The sequence below is a fragment of the Engraulis encrasicolus genome, chromosome 23, assembly GCF_034702125.1.
Source record: "Engraulis encrasicolus isolate BLACKSEA-1 chromosome 23, IST_EnEncr_1.0, whole genome shotgun sequence".
Classification (NCBI taxonomy): Eukaryota; Metazoa; Chordata; class Actinopteri; order Clupeiformes; family Engraulidae; genus Engraulis; species Engraulis encrasicolus.
In genome coordinates, this window is record NC_085879.1 from 17,967,541 (window position 1) to 17,983,220 (window position 15,680).

Sequence of the window (15,680 nt, forward strand, 5' to 3'; positions counted from 1 at the left end):
CTTTCTGCACTAAACCCAAACATAAACACACTGACACACACACACACACAGACACACGAACACACACACAGACGCACACCGCACCTTCTACCTGCACTAAACACATACACACCACACACACACACACACACACACACACACACACACACACACACACACACACACACACACTGCTGCTGGTGTACTTGACAGACCTTTTTAATATATATACTTTTTTTTTCTTCAAAATGCTACTATTACCATGTCAGAACGCTATAAAGGACTTTTTTAGGAAAAGCACAAAAGCACAACAATACCTCTTAATGTATGTCCTCTACAAGTCTTCTGTTGTCCAGTCTTGCACTTTAAATGTCTGTATGAGCACTGTCTATGTCCACACTGTCTTAAGTCCATGTATAAGTACTGTCTATGTCTATACTGTCTATGTCCTTACCTAGATTAGTCTATGTCTGTATGGGAAAGCAAGAAATGTAATTTCAAATTCTTTGTATGACCAGTGCATGTAAAGAAATTGACAATAAAACCTACTTGACTTGACTTGACTTGACTTGACTTGAAAACGCAGATATTGCGCGCACCGGTTTCACTCTACCACATTTGTCGACGTGGTGTATTCTTTCAAAATATTCTAGCATTTCTCCATGCCAATGAATGATGACGTCTGCTCTTATCACGACAAATCAAGGGCCAATGAGTTACCAAAGAGTAGTGGCATCACACGTTACCACAACAACGCGAATGCAGAGCCTTGGCAACATAACCCAACACGATTACAGTCCCAGGAAAAAGTTTGTACACCCTTTGAAATTTACCATAAAGGTAAGAAATTTCAAAGGGTGTACAAACTTTTTCCTGGGACTGTATGTCTCTCTAAAATGCTCCCAACTTTGTGTCAATTTGTTCTTTCTCCAAAATGTCATGCAACATACATCAGCCGATTTACGCGCAGCTCATAACGCACATTCATAGCGTGTCTTATCGAGCCATAGTTATCCCCTATTTGCTCTCGCAGTTCTCTATCCCAACGATGCTGTTACCGAAATAAACATTGGTGACAGTCGAGCCGGAGCGTCGGCAGTCGTCATAGGCCCAGGGCCGGTTATAAGCATAGGCCGGCTAGGCGGTCGCCTAGAGCGCAATGTGAAGAAGGAGCGCCGAAATGGCGCTCTCCGATGCGTAATTTTGCGATATGGAGGTTTTTTTATGAAGTCGCAATCAACAAAGCGTGGCGAAAGCGCTCCTCACGGCAAAGCGCCCCTCAGCCAATAGTAATATCGCTTTCAACTGTCTCTGGGAAGTCTGTGAACCAATAAACAGACAGTCCTGAGAAAGGGGGCGGGACGAGTGACAGCGTCGATCTATTTTGAATTTGGAGACTCATTCGAGAGACAGAGGGCAAGCACGAACAGCAATGCTGTTCTGCTGGGTGGAGAATTGTTATGTTCTCATTAAACCAGTCATTGCATGATGCAGGAGTTGCAGAGGGTGTTTTGGAAGTATGTGGTTTAATCAGCAACCGTTTGTGGTAATGTAAAGCCTAATAGTTATGAGGCTACTGTTTGGAATTAGAGGGAAAAAGAGCTTTGCTTTTGATCTGAGAAATCGCTAGTTAGCATGCTAACATTAGCCAAGTATGCCAAGCAATGAAATCCAGTAAAGTAGCTGTTAGTAGCCTACTCACTAACACCCACCTGACATCATAATACTTGCTTAGGTTGACCAGCAATGTAAAGTAAGACTGGTGCCATGTTTAAAACAAGTTTAGCTGCCATATCTCCTTCCATCCACTTGAATGAATTACCTGCTTGTTGTAAGCTTAAAAAAAAACATTGTTTCCAGACCAGAATGACATATAGGCCTACATTAATCATGTAAGAGAACCATGCACAGCATATTTTCATGCTGAGTGATGTAGTATTGCAGACAAGTGAGGCTATTTACTATATTTTGTATATTATGAAATTCAAAAGCGTGACAGCTTTTCTCCCTTTCTCTCACCCTGTCCCTCCGGTTCAAACACATAGATAGCCCCCTTCTCATTCTCCTACTCACAAATGCACCACTATTTCCAGTACAGAAATGAAATTGGTTTGGAATCATAGACAGCACAAATGTGTAGCTTAATAAAATTGTTATGCTGCCATGCTTTCTGATGCTGTAGGTAGTGTAGATAGGCTATCAATGCAGACCTCCTTGGTAGGCCTATTGTCTACACATGCATTTGACATGCAAATGTACTGTACCACTCTCCTGGCATTTCAATTCCATTTTATAATTCAAACACATTGATAACCTCCCTCTCATCTGGGGTTGGGGGCACCACCACCATTACATCCAAGACACCACACAGTGAAGGTACTTTCATGCGACTCAATCTGATGTGTTGGTCGGCTGTCCAAAAGAACCAGAAATCCATTTGATGCAAAACAGTTATTGTTCTTGATGCTATTTAGTTAAGCTTACTACCGGTATTACTCTTGTGTTCTGTAAGGTATAAAAAAGAGGGGGGTGGGGGGGGCGCCAGAACTCAAACTCGCCTAGGGCGCCAAATAAGCCAGAACCGGCCCTGCATAGGCCTACGCACAGCCTCGGTTAAAAATCCAAAACGTCCTGTTAAAAATGCACTGTTGTGTTGTTCTTGACGCAACTTCGTTTTTTAACCACTGGAGCATGCACAGCACTGGAGAATAAGGGCTTCCGCACATAGGCTCCGACAAAGTGCTGGGCAAAAGTTCGAATTCATTGTTTACAATAGAACCCCTCACCCACCCAACTAAAACCAACGCGATTGGTGAAAACGCAGAGATTACGCGCTATCCACCGATTCCCTCCTAAATTTTGGCGACGGGAATGCTTCGGCTCTCGATGAAATGCGCTCTCTGCAAATATTAGCGACATGGTGTAATCTTTCAAATTCTAGCTCCATGCCAATGAGTAGTGACATCACACGTTACCACAACAAACCTTGGTGCTAAAACGTTTCCAGCCTCGATGTATTTTTTCAAAACTTGTTTTTGCATTTCTCCATGCCAACGAGGTGAAGCTTTGGCGACGGGCAGGCCCACTTACAGCGCCAGCAAGTCACGACATGCACTCATGTGCTGATTGCTCTTCACGCAACTAGATTTTTTTAGCCAACAGTAGAGGGCTGTTTCAGCAGACATATTCTTATTTCATCACAAGTAGGCTCCTGCTTTGTTGTCACCAATATCTGTCAATTCGAGTGGACATGGACCGTAACTGCCCCATCATTGGAGAAAAATGGCAGAGCGCACGATGAGGAGAGGGGTTAGATGATTTCCATATTGGCCATATTTATTCCATATTTAAACGCTTCTTGCCCGAGGGCCTTAACGTTGGATGTAAAACCAATGAGATTGGTGAAAACGCAGAGATTACACGCTACCCATATTCCCTCTTAAACCGGGTTTACAATGTGCAACTTTTTGCCCGATTTTGCTCAGTCGGAGGTCATTCGTGAGTCTTGCATCGTGCAGTGTACATGGGGTAACGACAAGCGTTTTCACCTCGCGATCGCGCAATCGTAGGGTCGCAAGAAAATCAAAACTGCTTGAAATCCTGGTCGTCCCTCGTGAGTAAATCGCACAGTTAAAGCAGTGCTACGACCCGATTTGACACTACACATGTACAAATTGATAGGGCAGCGCGATTCGCTCTTGAGCGCCTCATCTCCACCTCAGGTGCGCATGTTCCCTCCTCTGCAGACTGGGGAAACGCGCCTTCCACGTGGCACAGTGGGAGCATTCTGCTCGCATCCGGCTGACGGCTCGTATAGTGTGAGGATATGAGTCGTGAGATGTGAACTTTTAAATCTTTACATTCCCTCGTGCAGTGTGAGAAGGAGCTTATGTAGGCCTATGCCCTTCTTTACCCGCTCTCATGCTTCGGCTCTTGATGAAATGCGCTCCCACAGATTGCCTATCAACTATAGGCCTACTTGCTGTGTTCTTTTCAAAACATTCTAGCTCCATGCCAATGACTAGTGACATCATGTTACCATAACAAATCTTGGTGCTAAAAGTACATTTCCACCCTCTATGTATTTTTTCAAAACTTTTTTGTTGTTGCAATTCTCCATGCCAACGAGGCAAAGCTTTGGCGACAGGCAGGCCAACTTACGGCCTCGGTTCGAATATCCAACATTTTGTTTGTTCTTAATGAAATCAGATGTTTTTAACCAACATGAAAGGGCTGGGTCAGCAGATATTTTCCTATTCCATCAGGTGTTGTAGGCAACTGCGTTGTGTCATCAGTCTGTCACGTCAAGGGGACATGGGCCGCGACTGCTCCATCAGCAACAAAAAATGGCTGTGCGCACGGGTTTCAATGCATATTGTTCAGCCACGACAACGTTGGGTGGATGTAGCACAAATGCGATTGGTGAAAACACAGATATTGCGCCCACCTGTTTCCCTCTACCATATTTGTCGCTTTTAAAAACGCTCATCTTTCAGCGCTGCTTGCCTGGGCCCCCAAATAAGTTGAATGTGAACAGGAATGCTTCGACTGTCGATGAAATGCGCTCTCAGAGATTGCCTCAAGCTAAAAAATAGCGACATGGTGTATTCTTTGAAAATATTCTCCATGCCAATAGTGACATCACATGCACATGTAACCACAACAAACCTTGGAGTTATTTCCAGCATTGATGTGTTTTTTCAAAACTGTTTTGCATTTCTCCATGCCAACTAGGCAGTGGCGATGGGAAGTTCGAAAATCCAGCATGCAGTCCAGTAAGTCATTTTGCTCAATTTGCTGTGGTAACACCAGACGTCATCATTCATTGGCATGGAGAAATGCTAAGATATTTTTGAAATAATACACCACGTCGAGGGTGAACAAATTCTCTGCTTTTTCACCAATCCACTGGTAGGTTAAACATCCAAACGTTGCCGGGGCTGTATGGACAGCTTTTAAAAATCGTGCGCTCTGACCATTTTTCTCCAGTGATGATGGCCCAGCCTTCTGCTGTTGGTAGTGGCCTCACGCACTATCACAACAAATGTTGGCAAGGGGAATGCAGAGCCCCGGCAACAAACTCACCATAACTATGTCTCAATAAAAAAATCCCGTTGTCAATTTCTTTCTTAAAAAATGTCATGCAACCTCAGCCGACAGCTAACAGCGTGTATTCATGGCGTGTCTTATTTGATCTTTTCATTTCTCAATTACAACCATGTTACCAAAATAAACATTGGTGATGGTCGGCAGTCGCCATTGGCCTACGCACACCATCAGTTCAAGAATCCAACATGTCCTGTTAAAATGCACTGTTGTGTTATTCTTGATGCAACAAGCCACAACTAGTTCTACACGTCAACCCATTTTCGCATTTAATCACGAGTCGGTTGCGTTCCCCGTCTGTCATGTGATGTCTACCCCTAAAGACGGACATATGGATCGCCACCCCTCCATCGCTAGTATTGGAGAAAAAATGCCTACTGTAGAACTGTGCGAGCATGATTTTAAACGCTACCTACCCGGTCCCGAAACTTTGGCCATAGAACCGGTGCGTTTGGGTAAAAGAAAAAAACCCGCTCTTGCCCGGAGCCCCAACAACGTTGAATGTAAACCATAGGGATTGGTGAAAACGCAGAGAGAATGGGCTACCCATATCCATATGAAAACGCAGAGAGAATGGGTTATCCATCCCTCGTACATCTTGGCGACGGGAATGCTTCGACTGTCGATGAAATGCGCTCTCCACAAATATTAGCGACATGGTGTAAACGTTCAAATTCTATCTCCATGCCAATGAGTAGTGGCATCACACGTTACCACAACAAACCTTGGTGCTAACATTTACGTTTCCAGCCTCAATGCATTTTTTCAAAACTCCCGCATCTCTCCATGCCAACGAGGCAAAAAACTTTTTTGCATTTCTCCATGCCAACTATACAAAGCTGCGGCGATGGGCAGGCGGCAGTTCGAAAATCCAACATGTCATGTGTAGCTCGATTTGCTCAATTTGCTGTGGTAACTCCAGACGTCATCCATTCATTGGCATGGAGAAATGCTTAAAGGTGGGGTTGCAGGTTGGCCAAAATTCTTAGATAGAATGCGATTATATGACATCACGTTGGGGTCTCCCCCTGGGTTTTACTAGATTCTGTATTGTCTCTGAATGGGGAAGGTTGCAAATAAATAATTAAATAAACCATATTTATTTAGACTGGTGATGACACCCAACAGTAGCCGACTCGTGATGGAATAAGAACGTGTGTGCTGACCTCTAGCTTTCTGCTGTTGGTTACCAATGAGTAGTGTCATCACACATTACCACAATAAATCTTGGCAACGGGAATGCAGAGCCCTGGCAAGTGGCAACAAAACCCAACATGTCTCAATAAAAATGTGCCCTCCCATTCTAAATGTGTTCATGCAACCTAAGCCGACTTGAGCACAGCTCATAGTGCGCATTCATGGTGTGTCTTTATCTTCTCCTGTCCTGTTAAAATGTAGGCTACTGTTGTGTTGTTCTTGACGCAACTTCGTTTTTAAAGGTACACTGTGTGAGATTTTTAGTTGTTTATTTCCAGAATTCATACTACCCATTCATTAATGTTACCTTTTTTATGAATTCGTACCACCACCATCAAATTTTAAATGTTCATTATGACTGGATTTTTTTTTCTTTTCATACATGCAAAGGGGGATCTTCTCCATGGTCTGCCATTTTGAATTTCCAGATATAGCCATTTTTAGCTGCAAAAATGATGTACTTGGTCCATACTAGAAAATATTAGTTTATTACTTAGTAAACTTTTATGAAAAGATCAAATTTGGCAATAGGCAACCCAGTTTAAATGAGAAGCATAGTTGACCCAGGTGAAAAACCCATATACTTAAAGTGTACTTTTTTTGACCGTACTTAGTACAAAGTGTACTATTTTCGGCGATTTAAAGTGCGCTTCATTGCACTATTAGTGCGCTGAAGCACTACTAAAGCAGTACTTCAGCACACTTGCAGCACACTGAGGATGCTAAATTGGCACCGCTTTTGGACAACTTTAAGTGCACTACAAGCATACTTTTGAAAGTATGCTCCAAACACGCTTTTCATGCATTCGTATGGCATTAATAGTGTGCTCAAGTACACTTCTATAACATTTTATTGTTACTAGAAGTACAATAAAAGTATATTAACTTCATGCTTCTTTGGACTACATTGGAATATTTTAAGTCTGTAAAAAGTATATCATATTAAGTATTGTAAATATATAACAGGTATGCTTGAAGTATATTTACAGTACACTCCCAAGTACATGAAATAATATAAATGTAATAGTACAATCCATGCTGGTCCTCAGAGCTTGTACATTACACATAGCCACATGTCACAGTATGCACGCCTCGCACGTCTGATATTTACAATCATTGCATTGTTACAGAGATTTCAGATACACATATCACTTTATTTCATTCTTCTTCCATCTTCCTGCAATTGATCATTTGAATTGATCACTAATGGTGACCCTTGATTCTTTGTTTGAACAACTAGTTCCAACTTACCTCTCACCATGATGTCATGGGAAGTGTGAGCCTATATATACCAGAACATATACGTGACCATCATAATGACGGTGGGAACATGGTCATTTTTTGTGTACCACTTTAAAATTTTAAAACTCCTACAATAAACGCAGAATATAACAATGAGTAATATTTTCATGCAAACCAAAGATATTCCTTAGAGGTCAATGGCTTTCTGTTTGAGAAATTGAGCTCCAAGAAGTGCATTACATGATGGTACATGCATGATGATGCATGATGGGTAAATGCACTTTGTGTAAGCACACTTTGAATATATTTGGATGAAGCACAATCATGGTGCACTTAGAAAAAGTATACTTCCAATATGTTAAAGTGATTTACTTTAAAGCGCACTATAGAAAATCACACTTCGAAGTCACTTGGGTGAAGTATAATCAAAGTGCACTTAAAAAAAGTGCAATTGCAATATGTTATTAAAAAATACACTTTTAGTAAGTTCACTATTAGAACACTATTAGTATACTCCTCTAAATACACTTTAGCCAAACATCTTCTAAGTGCACTTTATGTATGGTTCGCAAAGTGTACTTTCTTTGAGAGCAACTTAATTACATCTAATTTTAAGTACACTTTAAATAAGCATATTGTAAACATACTTTTTCTTAGCACAAAAAGTGTGAGTGCGCTTTTAACATGCTAAGTACACTTCAGTTGTGCTTTTATTGTACTAAATTGAACCACTTTTTCACCTGGGGAGGTACCTTTTTTGACCATTTCCTGCACAGTGTCCCTTTAAGTCACCACTAGGACACGTCAACCCATTTTCGTTTAATCACAAGTCGGTTGCGTTGCCTGTCTGTCATGTGGTCTACCCACAGACATCATGTGGGTCTACCCCTCAAGACGGATATGGATCGCCATGCCTCCATCGGTTGCACTGGAGGAAAATGGCCTACTGTAGAACAATGCGTGTTTGACGGAGGTGTTCCGGCACGGTTCGTCCCCCTCGGAGACACGAACATGCCACCTCGTCAACTACATGTAGTCCCAGAGACGAGACGGTTTTATTTATGTGGTCGCGCCCAAAAGGTTTATTGGTGCAAAAAAGTGTGAGGAATTAAAAAATGCAAGTCTTACAAACCCAGAGGTCGACACACTTTCACATTGTCGACCGGGTGTACACACACACACACACACACACACACACACACACACACACACACACACACACACACACACACACACACACACACACACACACACACAAATCTCTCTCTCTGTACCCTGTGTTTGTGCATGTGTAGGGTAGCAGTGCGCGTGTCTGCATGAGCCACAAGCATACTAATAGCGTTTTCTCTGTGGAAATGCAGTCTAGTTTATTCTGTTCTGTTTATCTCACTAGGCTGCTGGCCCAGCTGAGGGACATGGAGCTGGCGTTTGATGGCTTTTTCGACAAGCACCATCTGAAGCTGCAGCAGTACCTACAGCTCCTCCGATACGAGAGCAACTTCCGGGAGGTAAAGCTGGAAAGCACCTAGAGACGATGCTCACACTGATGCAGACAGTTAATCACACAAGCGCCTATAAACTGTCTTAAAAGCACTCAATCATAGTCTTGTAGTTGAATCTAAAAGTGCATCATTATCAAGTGAATAGGTGTGAATAGACAAAACAATTATAATAACATTTCGTACAGCAAAATAATTAATTATTTTATCCACCCAACTGAATTTTATTTTTGGAGGCCTTGAAGTCTTCTTCAAATGTAGAGCTTAGCTCATTTGACTACCCTGAATATTTTAACCCGTTAATATTCAGTGTTACCAAGTTACCAAGTCGTAGTGCATTACTTAAAGCCTTGTGTTAGGTCGTAGTATCGGTGTACTTTGGTACAATTCAATGACTACTACAGTGTTCCACTGGGTGAGCCGGCGTGCGTTATGGTGCTATCATTTCTGTGTCTTGATTATGCCATGTCCTGTCTGCCCCCCCAGATGGAGTGTTTGCTGGTGAAGCTGTCGTCTCAGGAGCGAGAGGTGAGCAGCTCAGGGGAGACGCTGGGCCAGACTGAGCAGGCACTCAGAGACCTGGACACCCTTGACACCAAAGCACAGGTCAGTCACTTCCTATGTTATAGGTCAGCCACTAAAGCAGAGTTTAAGAAGAGAAGCAAAATGTAACATAGTATCTTTGTTTCATATGTGTATAATAACAGAGTTCACACAGAATACAGGAAGAGACGTATATCTTTGGTTCACATGTGTAAAACCACCCCTCAGTCACTTGACATGTACATATACAGGCCATTGGCATCATAGGGCATAGGTCAGTCACTTCACATGCTCCAAAGTTCCAGCGTTTTCATATTTTTTCATGTGTCAGTGTTTTCAAGGTCAGTCACTTAACATTATATTTACTAAACAACATGTCAGTCACTTAGCATGCACAGATCTGCCACTTCACATGTGCTATAGCACAATTCAGACTTCTCACATGCTTGTAAGTCCAGGTCCAAAGCCCTTTTAACTAAGGCCTATTATCATTCAAGCGTGCCCGTGTCACACATGTATTCAATTAAACGTTTCACATACAGTTGATTAAAGGGAACACGTTTGTGTGATTCCCCTCTCATGACGCAAGAGTCACTTTCACACGAGTGTACAAACACATGTACCTTGGCACACGCAAAAACACTTTATCGCCACATGTTTGTCATTTGGTGTCAATATCAAGACACATGTTCAGCTCTGATACCCCTTGGAGCACTTTCGAATGTAGGCGTTTGTTCGGGTTTAGCCTTAATCTAATCCACCATGCTGTGATATGCAGATCAAAGGACGATTAGCTTAATTGGCGTCTGTGAGGGCTGATTAGCTGGAATCGGGGCTACAATATCGGCACAAACCTAACCTCTGAAGAAGCTGGCCAGGACCATATGCACCAGCGGTTCTGCTCATTTAGGGGCCCTAGGCAAACTAGAGACATGGGGCCCTTTTGAATGTTTTTTTACTGGTATTTACCATGGAGGGGCTGACGGTTGAGGTGTTGTGCCGAAAAGCGAGTCCCTGCCAGAACACGAGTGCTCATTGAAACCAATGACATTTTTGGAGAGGAAATTATACAAATTTTTGCAGAATGAATTACATAATTTATGAACTAAAAATATGCTTATGAAATATTACTCGTCCTCCACTTAATATGAGCTATTTGAATGAAATCGTAACATTTGTTATGACAATTATTCGATTCTTTTATGGCAATAATGCTGAAATTGTAACCAGCTCTTTGTAATACTTCTAGAAGGAATGCAGATGCTTTATTGATAGGCTTTCCATCTTAAATTGTGTCGGATTTGTCTGCAAAAATGAGTACAAAATATCTGAAAAATTGGTCATTGGTTTCAATGAGGGCACTCGTGTCGCTTTTCGGCACGACAGAGGCCCCCACAGAGGGCTGATTTGATGGGGGCCCTAGGCAGCTGCCTAGTCTGCCTGTTGGCAACACTGGCTCTGATCATATCTGCACACTCCAGATACTGTACTGTGTGTGTTCACAGTGTATCCTCTATTGTCCTTCGTAACATACTGATAAGATGACTGTGTGTAGGCTTGTGTGAGTATGGGTTTATGTGCGTATGTTGGTGTGTGTTTGTTAACGTGTGTGTGTGTGTGTGTGTGTGTGTGTGTGTGTGTGTGTGTGTGTGTGTGTGTGTGTGTGTGTGTGTGTGTGTGTGTGTGTGTGTGTGTGTGTGTGTTGGTGTGAGTATAATCCCCCTGATGCTCTTTAAAGGCTTGGATGGTGTATTTGTCTTTTCATGAGGGCTTGTATTAAGTGGGCCTTTGAACATGTAAGTGTGTGTGGGTTGGCATGTTGGCATTTATGAAGTATGTGTGTGCCAGTGTATGTGTTTTTGGGCATCCTTATTAAAATAGCCCTAATGTTGACATTTCCTCGTTAAGAGGAAGATATGGGCAAGGTGTGTGTGTGTGTGTGTGTGTGTGTGTGTGTGTGTGTGTGTGTGTGTGTGTGTGTGTGTGTGTGTGTGTGTGTGTGTGTGCCCGTGCGTGCGTGCGTGCGTGCATGTGTCTGTGTGTGTGCACTGGTTCGGTATATGTATTCATATGTGTGTGAATTTTGTACATTAAATCCTCTAATATTGATGACCAGGAGGAGATGGGCAAGGCGCAGCTTTTGATTCTGCATGGGCACCAGTTGGCCACCAACCACCACTATGCCATGGCCCTGATCGTGCAGCGCTGCAACGAGCTGCGGCACCACTGTGACACGCTCAACAACGCGCTCCGGGCCAAGAGGGACGCGCTCACACACATGCAGACCCTGCAGCAACGACTGGAGGAGGTGAGGGGACGCACGCACACATATACTGTACATACACACTCATAATCTCACAGACACACAGGCACACATGCACACACATGCACACTTGCAATCTCACATTCATGGCTTACGTCAAACACACACGCACACACACACACGCACAACGTACACACAGGCACACACACGCACACAAATGCACTCTTACAATATCACATTTATGGCTCATGACAAACGCACACACAGATTTTCACAGTTGGCCTTCATGCACATGTGTATTTTTAAATCTATAACATACAGTAGTGCCTTAACATACAGTAGTTATCAATAGTGTCATTTTATTTAGTCCACCATGCCAAAGGCCCAGCACAGCTATTTATATACCTGCAAAAAAATCACATTCTTGGTAAAAAATACATTCTTTTTTTTTCCCCAACCAACTATACCAAAGGTATTTCCAATAGTGTAATTTAACCCTGTAGCGCAGTGTCTCTGTTATAACCTTATTGTCACCAAAATGGTAATGACAAGGTCTTAATCGGTTACTTAATCTTATCCAACCCGTCATTAGGCCCAGCGCTGGTGTGACGAGGGAGCCTACTTGCTGGCCAATCAGCAGGTGGATAGGTTCCAGTCTAAAGAGGGGGCCCAGGCGGCGCTGCGCGATATCGAGAAGTTCCAGGAGGGGGCGCCAGCTCTCCTCGGCACAGGAGCAGACGTCCTCTCCATGGAGTACGAAACTGTGCTCACCCCGCCACTACAGGTGCAGTACACACTGATCTGGAGCCAGTTGTGGATTTTTTCAGTTGCCTTTAACCAATTACAATGTGTTCAATGTATATTATAGCATACTGTATGGTTGTGGCTATGCTTAACCCGACACTGCAGTTACAGACTGATCCAGAGTCAGTTATCAAACTAGATTTTTAAAAAGAAATTGTGATGTCATTTCTTTCATTCATTATACCTAAATGTAATGTGATGTAGATCATACTCTCTATGCTTTGACTAATATAAGTTTCAGAATGTTATACATAATATAATGTCACGTTATAAATGTACAGCTGGGGATGGTTAACCCTGAGCAAGACTCTGTGTATCCCAAATATATACTGTTATACTATATTAAACTATATTATACTATATTCTATACTATACTATACTATACTATACTATACTATACTATACTATTATAGTATTATCGTATAGTATAGTATAGTATAGTATAGTATAGTATAGTATAGTATAGTATAGTATAGTATAGTATAGTATAGTATAGTATAGTATTATACTATACTATACTATACTATACTATACTATACTATACTATACTATACTATACTATACTATACTATACTATACTATACTATACTATACGATAACAAAAATACCAGGGTCAATGGTGCCAATATATTATAAAAGCTTTGTCAAATTCATTTGTATTGTGAATTTCATACACAGAGTCAGTTTAATATACAGTACTTAATAAAAAGAAAGAAAATAATGGTTAGTATCCTCAATAAGATGTAGATGGAGGTGGGGATGGTAACGTGGGGGGTCGGCTCATTTTTTATCCGTCATGTTGTGTAATTATATTCATTGTATAATAGCTATAGCCAGCATGTGACATCAGGTCCTAAATGTAATTGTATCAACATGGTGCTTGATTGTATTTTCTGGGCTGATTAAATCAGTCGTCAGGGGTTATTATAATTAAGACGTCTCACTCACCCAGACGGACACCCTCGAGTTGTTTACAACAGCCTCATTAATTTACTGTCGCAAACGTTTACGTCGCCTGCCGTGCGGACTAATTAACCCCTGACCTTGTTTAATTTCACATTTTAAAGATGAAAGAAATGTTATAGCTGTATTGCAAATTCATGACAAAAGCCATTTGCAAAATGTCAATCAAAAGGTGATGGAAATGGTTCCCATTTATTAATTTGTATCATAATTGACTCAAGAAGAGGAAACAATTTGGCTCCTATTGTACAGATCCTTGGTTCGTCAGTATGAAATAGGCTTACATTAACAATTATTTTGTCTCCCTAAATAAAAACAATTTTATTTTCCTGCATACATGGGCACTCTTTTAAATTTAAATTGAGTCACTCTAATAGAATCAGATAGTGAAGACGTTTGAGAAGCAGTGTAGAGAATGATTGACAGCATGTTATGTAGGCCTATCATTTTAATTCACTATTTCTACTCTACTCTATTTCTCCTCTACCCTATTCTACTATACTCTACACTGCTCTATTCTTGTCTCGTCTGGATCTCGTAGTGAAGACATATGAGAAGCTGACAGCAGTTCAGGGAATGACACCATGATAATTGACTATTTCTACTCTACTCTATTTGGCTCTACTCTACTCTACTCTATTCTACTCTACTCTACTCAGGCTCTCATAGTGAAGACGTTTGAGAAGCAGACAGTTCAGGGCATGGTTCACAGCCTGCTAATTGACTATGTCTGCTCTGCTCTACTCTACTCTACTCTACTCTACTCTACTCTACCCTACTCTGCTCTACTCCGCTCTACTCTACTCTACTCTACTCTACTCTACTCTACTCTACTCTACTCTACTCTACTCTACTCTACTATACTCTACACTACTTCCACACTACTCTACTCTGCTCTACCCCTACTCTCCTCTCCTCAGGCTCTGATTGTGAAGGCGTTTGAGAAGCAGACTACGGTTCAGGGCATGATTGACAGCCGGGTGGCGTGCCTGAGGAAGATGGCTGATAAGCACGTGAGGCCCATACAGCTGGTGGCCCCTCGGCCCGATCACACGCCACGCTGCAAATCACCCATCTTCTCCCCCAAACATGGTAAATGCACACACATACGCACGCACGCACGCACGCACGCACGCACACACACACACACACACACACACACACACACACACACACACACACACACACACACACACACACACACACACACACACACACAGCAGGTGGCACCACGGGCCAAACACATCTCACACTGCTAATCTCCCATCTTCTGCCCAAAAATGGTAAAATGGTAAAAGCACACACACACGCACGCACGCACACACATACACACACACACTTCACGATAAAGCACATACAATCAAAGACAGGTAGCAATCGTAAACAGCCCAGCAACAGTGCACCACCATTGATATTAAAAGATGCAACCAGCTATTTCATACATCACAGCATCCTCTTTGGCACAAACACACACACACACGCACACACGCACGCACATACACACACTCAATCACTTGGACCCCCCCACCCCACACACACACACACACACACACACAAACACATACAGTCATTCATTTCAGGCATCTACAGCATCCTCTATGGCACACACACACACACATACACACACACACCCTCTCTCGTTTGAGGCATCTACCATGGCAGCACCATCCATTCCCATCCCGAACCATACCCCCACCTCCTCCTCCTCTCTCCCCTCTTTGAAGTTTGGAGATCAGACACGCTAAAAAAAGGAATTTGGAATTTGCGCTTTCATGTGGTTTCAATCCAGTTGAAACCAGTCATGAAGATGTCTACTGCACGTGCTGATGATGGAGAGTGGCACGCTATATTCTATTCTTTTACATTACCCTCCAGTTTTTTTGATGGCGCATACCTTTCAATTAAACGTGTTTGTGTGTGTTTTTTGTGTTTTTTATTTGTGTGTGTGTGTGTGTGTGTGCCTGCTTGTTATGATTTGATCTGTTTATGCTGTGTTTGTGTTTTTGCACATGTGTGGTATGTGCTTTTGGTACCTTTTGCATCTGTGTACAGGTATATACGTATATGTTGTATGCATGCTTTCT

The 15,680-nt window shown here is 42.3% G+C and overlaps 1 protein-coding gene across 1 annotated transcript in view; it reads left to right on the top strand.

Annotated features, from left to right (window-relative positions):
* mcf2a (MCF.2 cell line derived transforming sequence a) overlaps positions 1-15,680 on the top strand; it is a 70,598-nt gene that overhangs the window by 31,501 nt on the left and 23,417 nt on the right. Inside the window, exons 9-13 of the mRNA XM_063190689.1 lie at positions 8,918-9,032; positions 9,510-9,629; positions 11,683-11,874; positions 12,422-12,613; positions 14,517-14,688. Of these exons, the coding sequence (XP_063046759.1) occupies positions 8,918-9,032; positions 9,510-9,629; positions 11,683-11,874; positions 12,422-12,613; positions 14,517-14,688 (791 nt within the window). The remainder of the gene's footprint in view (positions 1-8,917; positions 9,033-9,509; positions 9,630-11,682; positions 11,875-12,421; positions 12,614-14,516; positions 14,689-15,680) is intronic.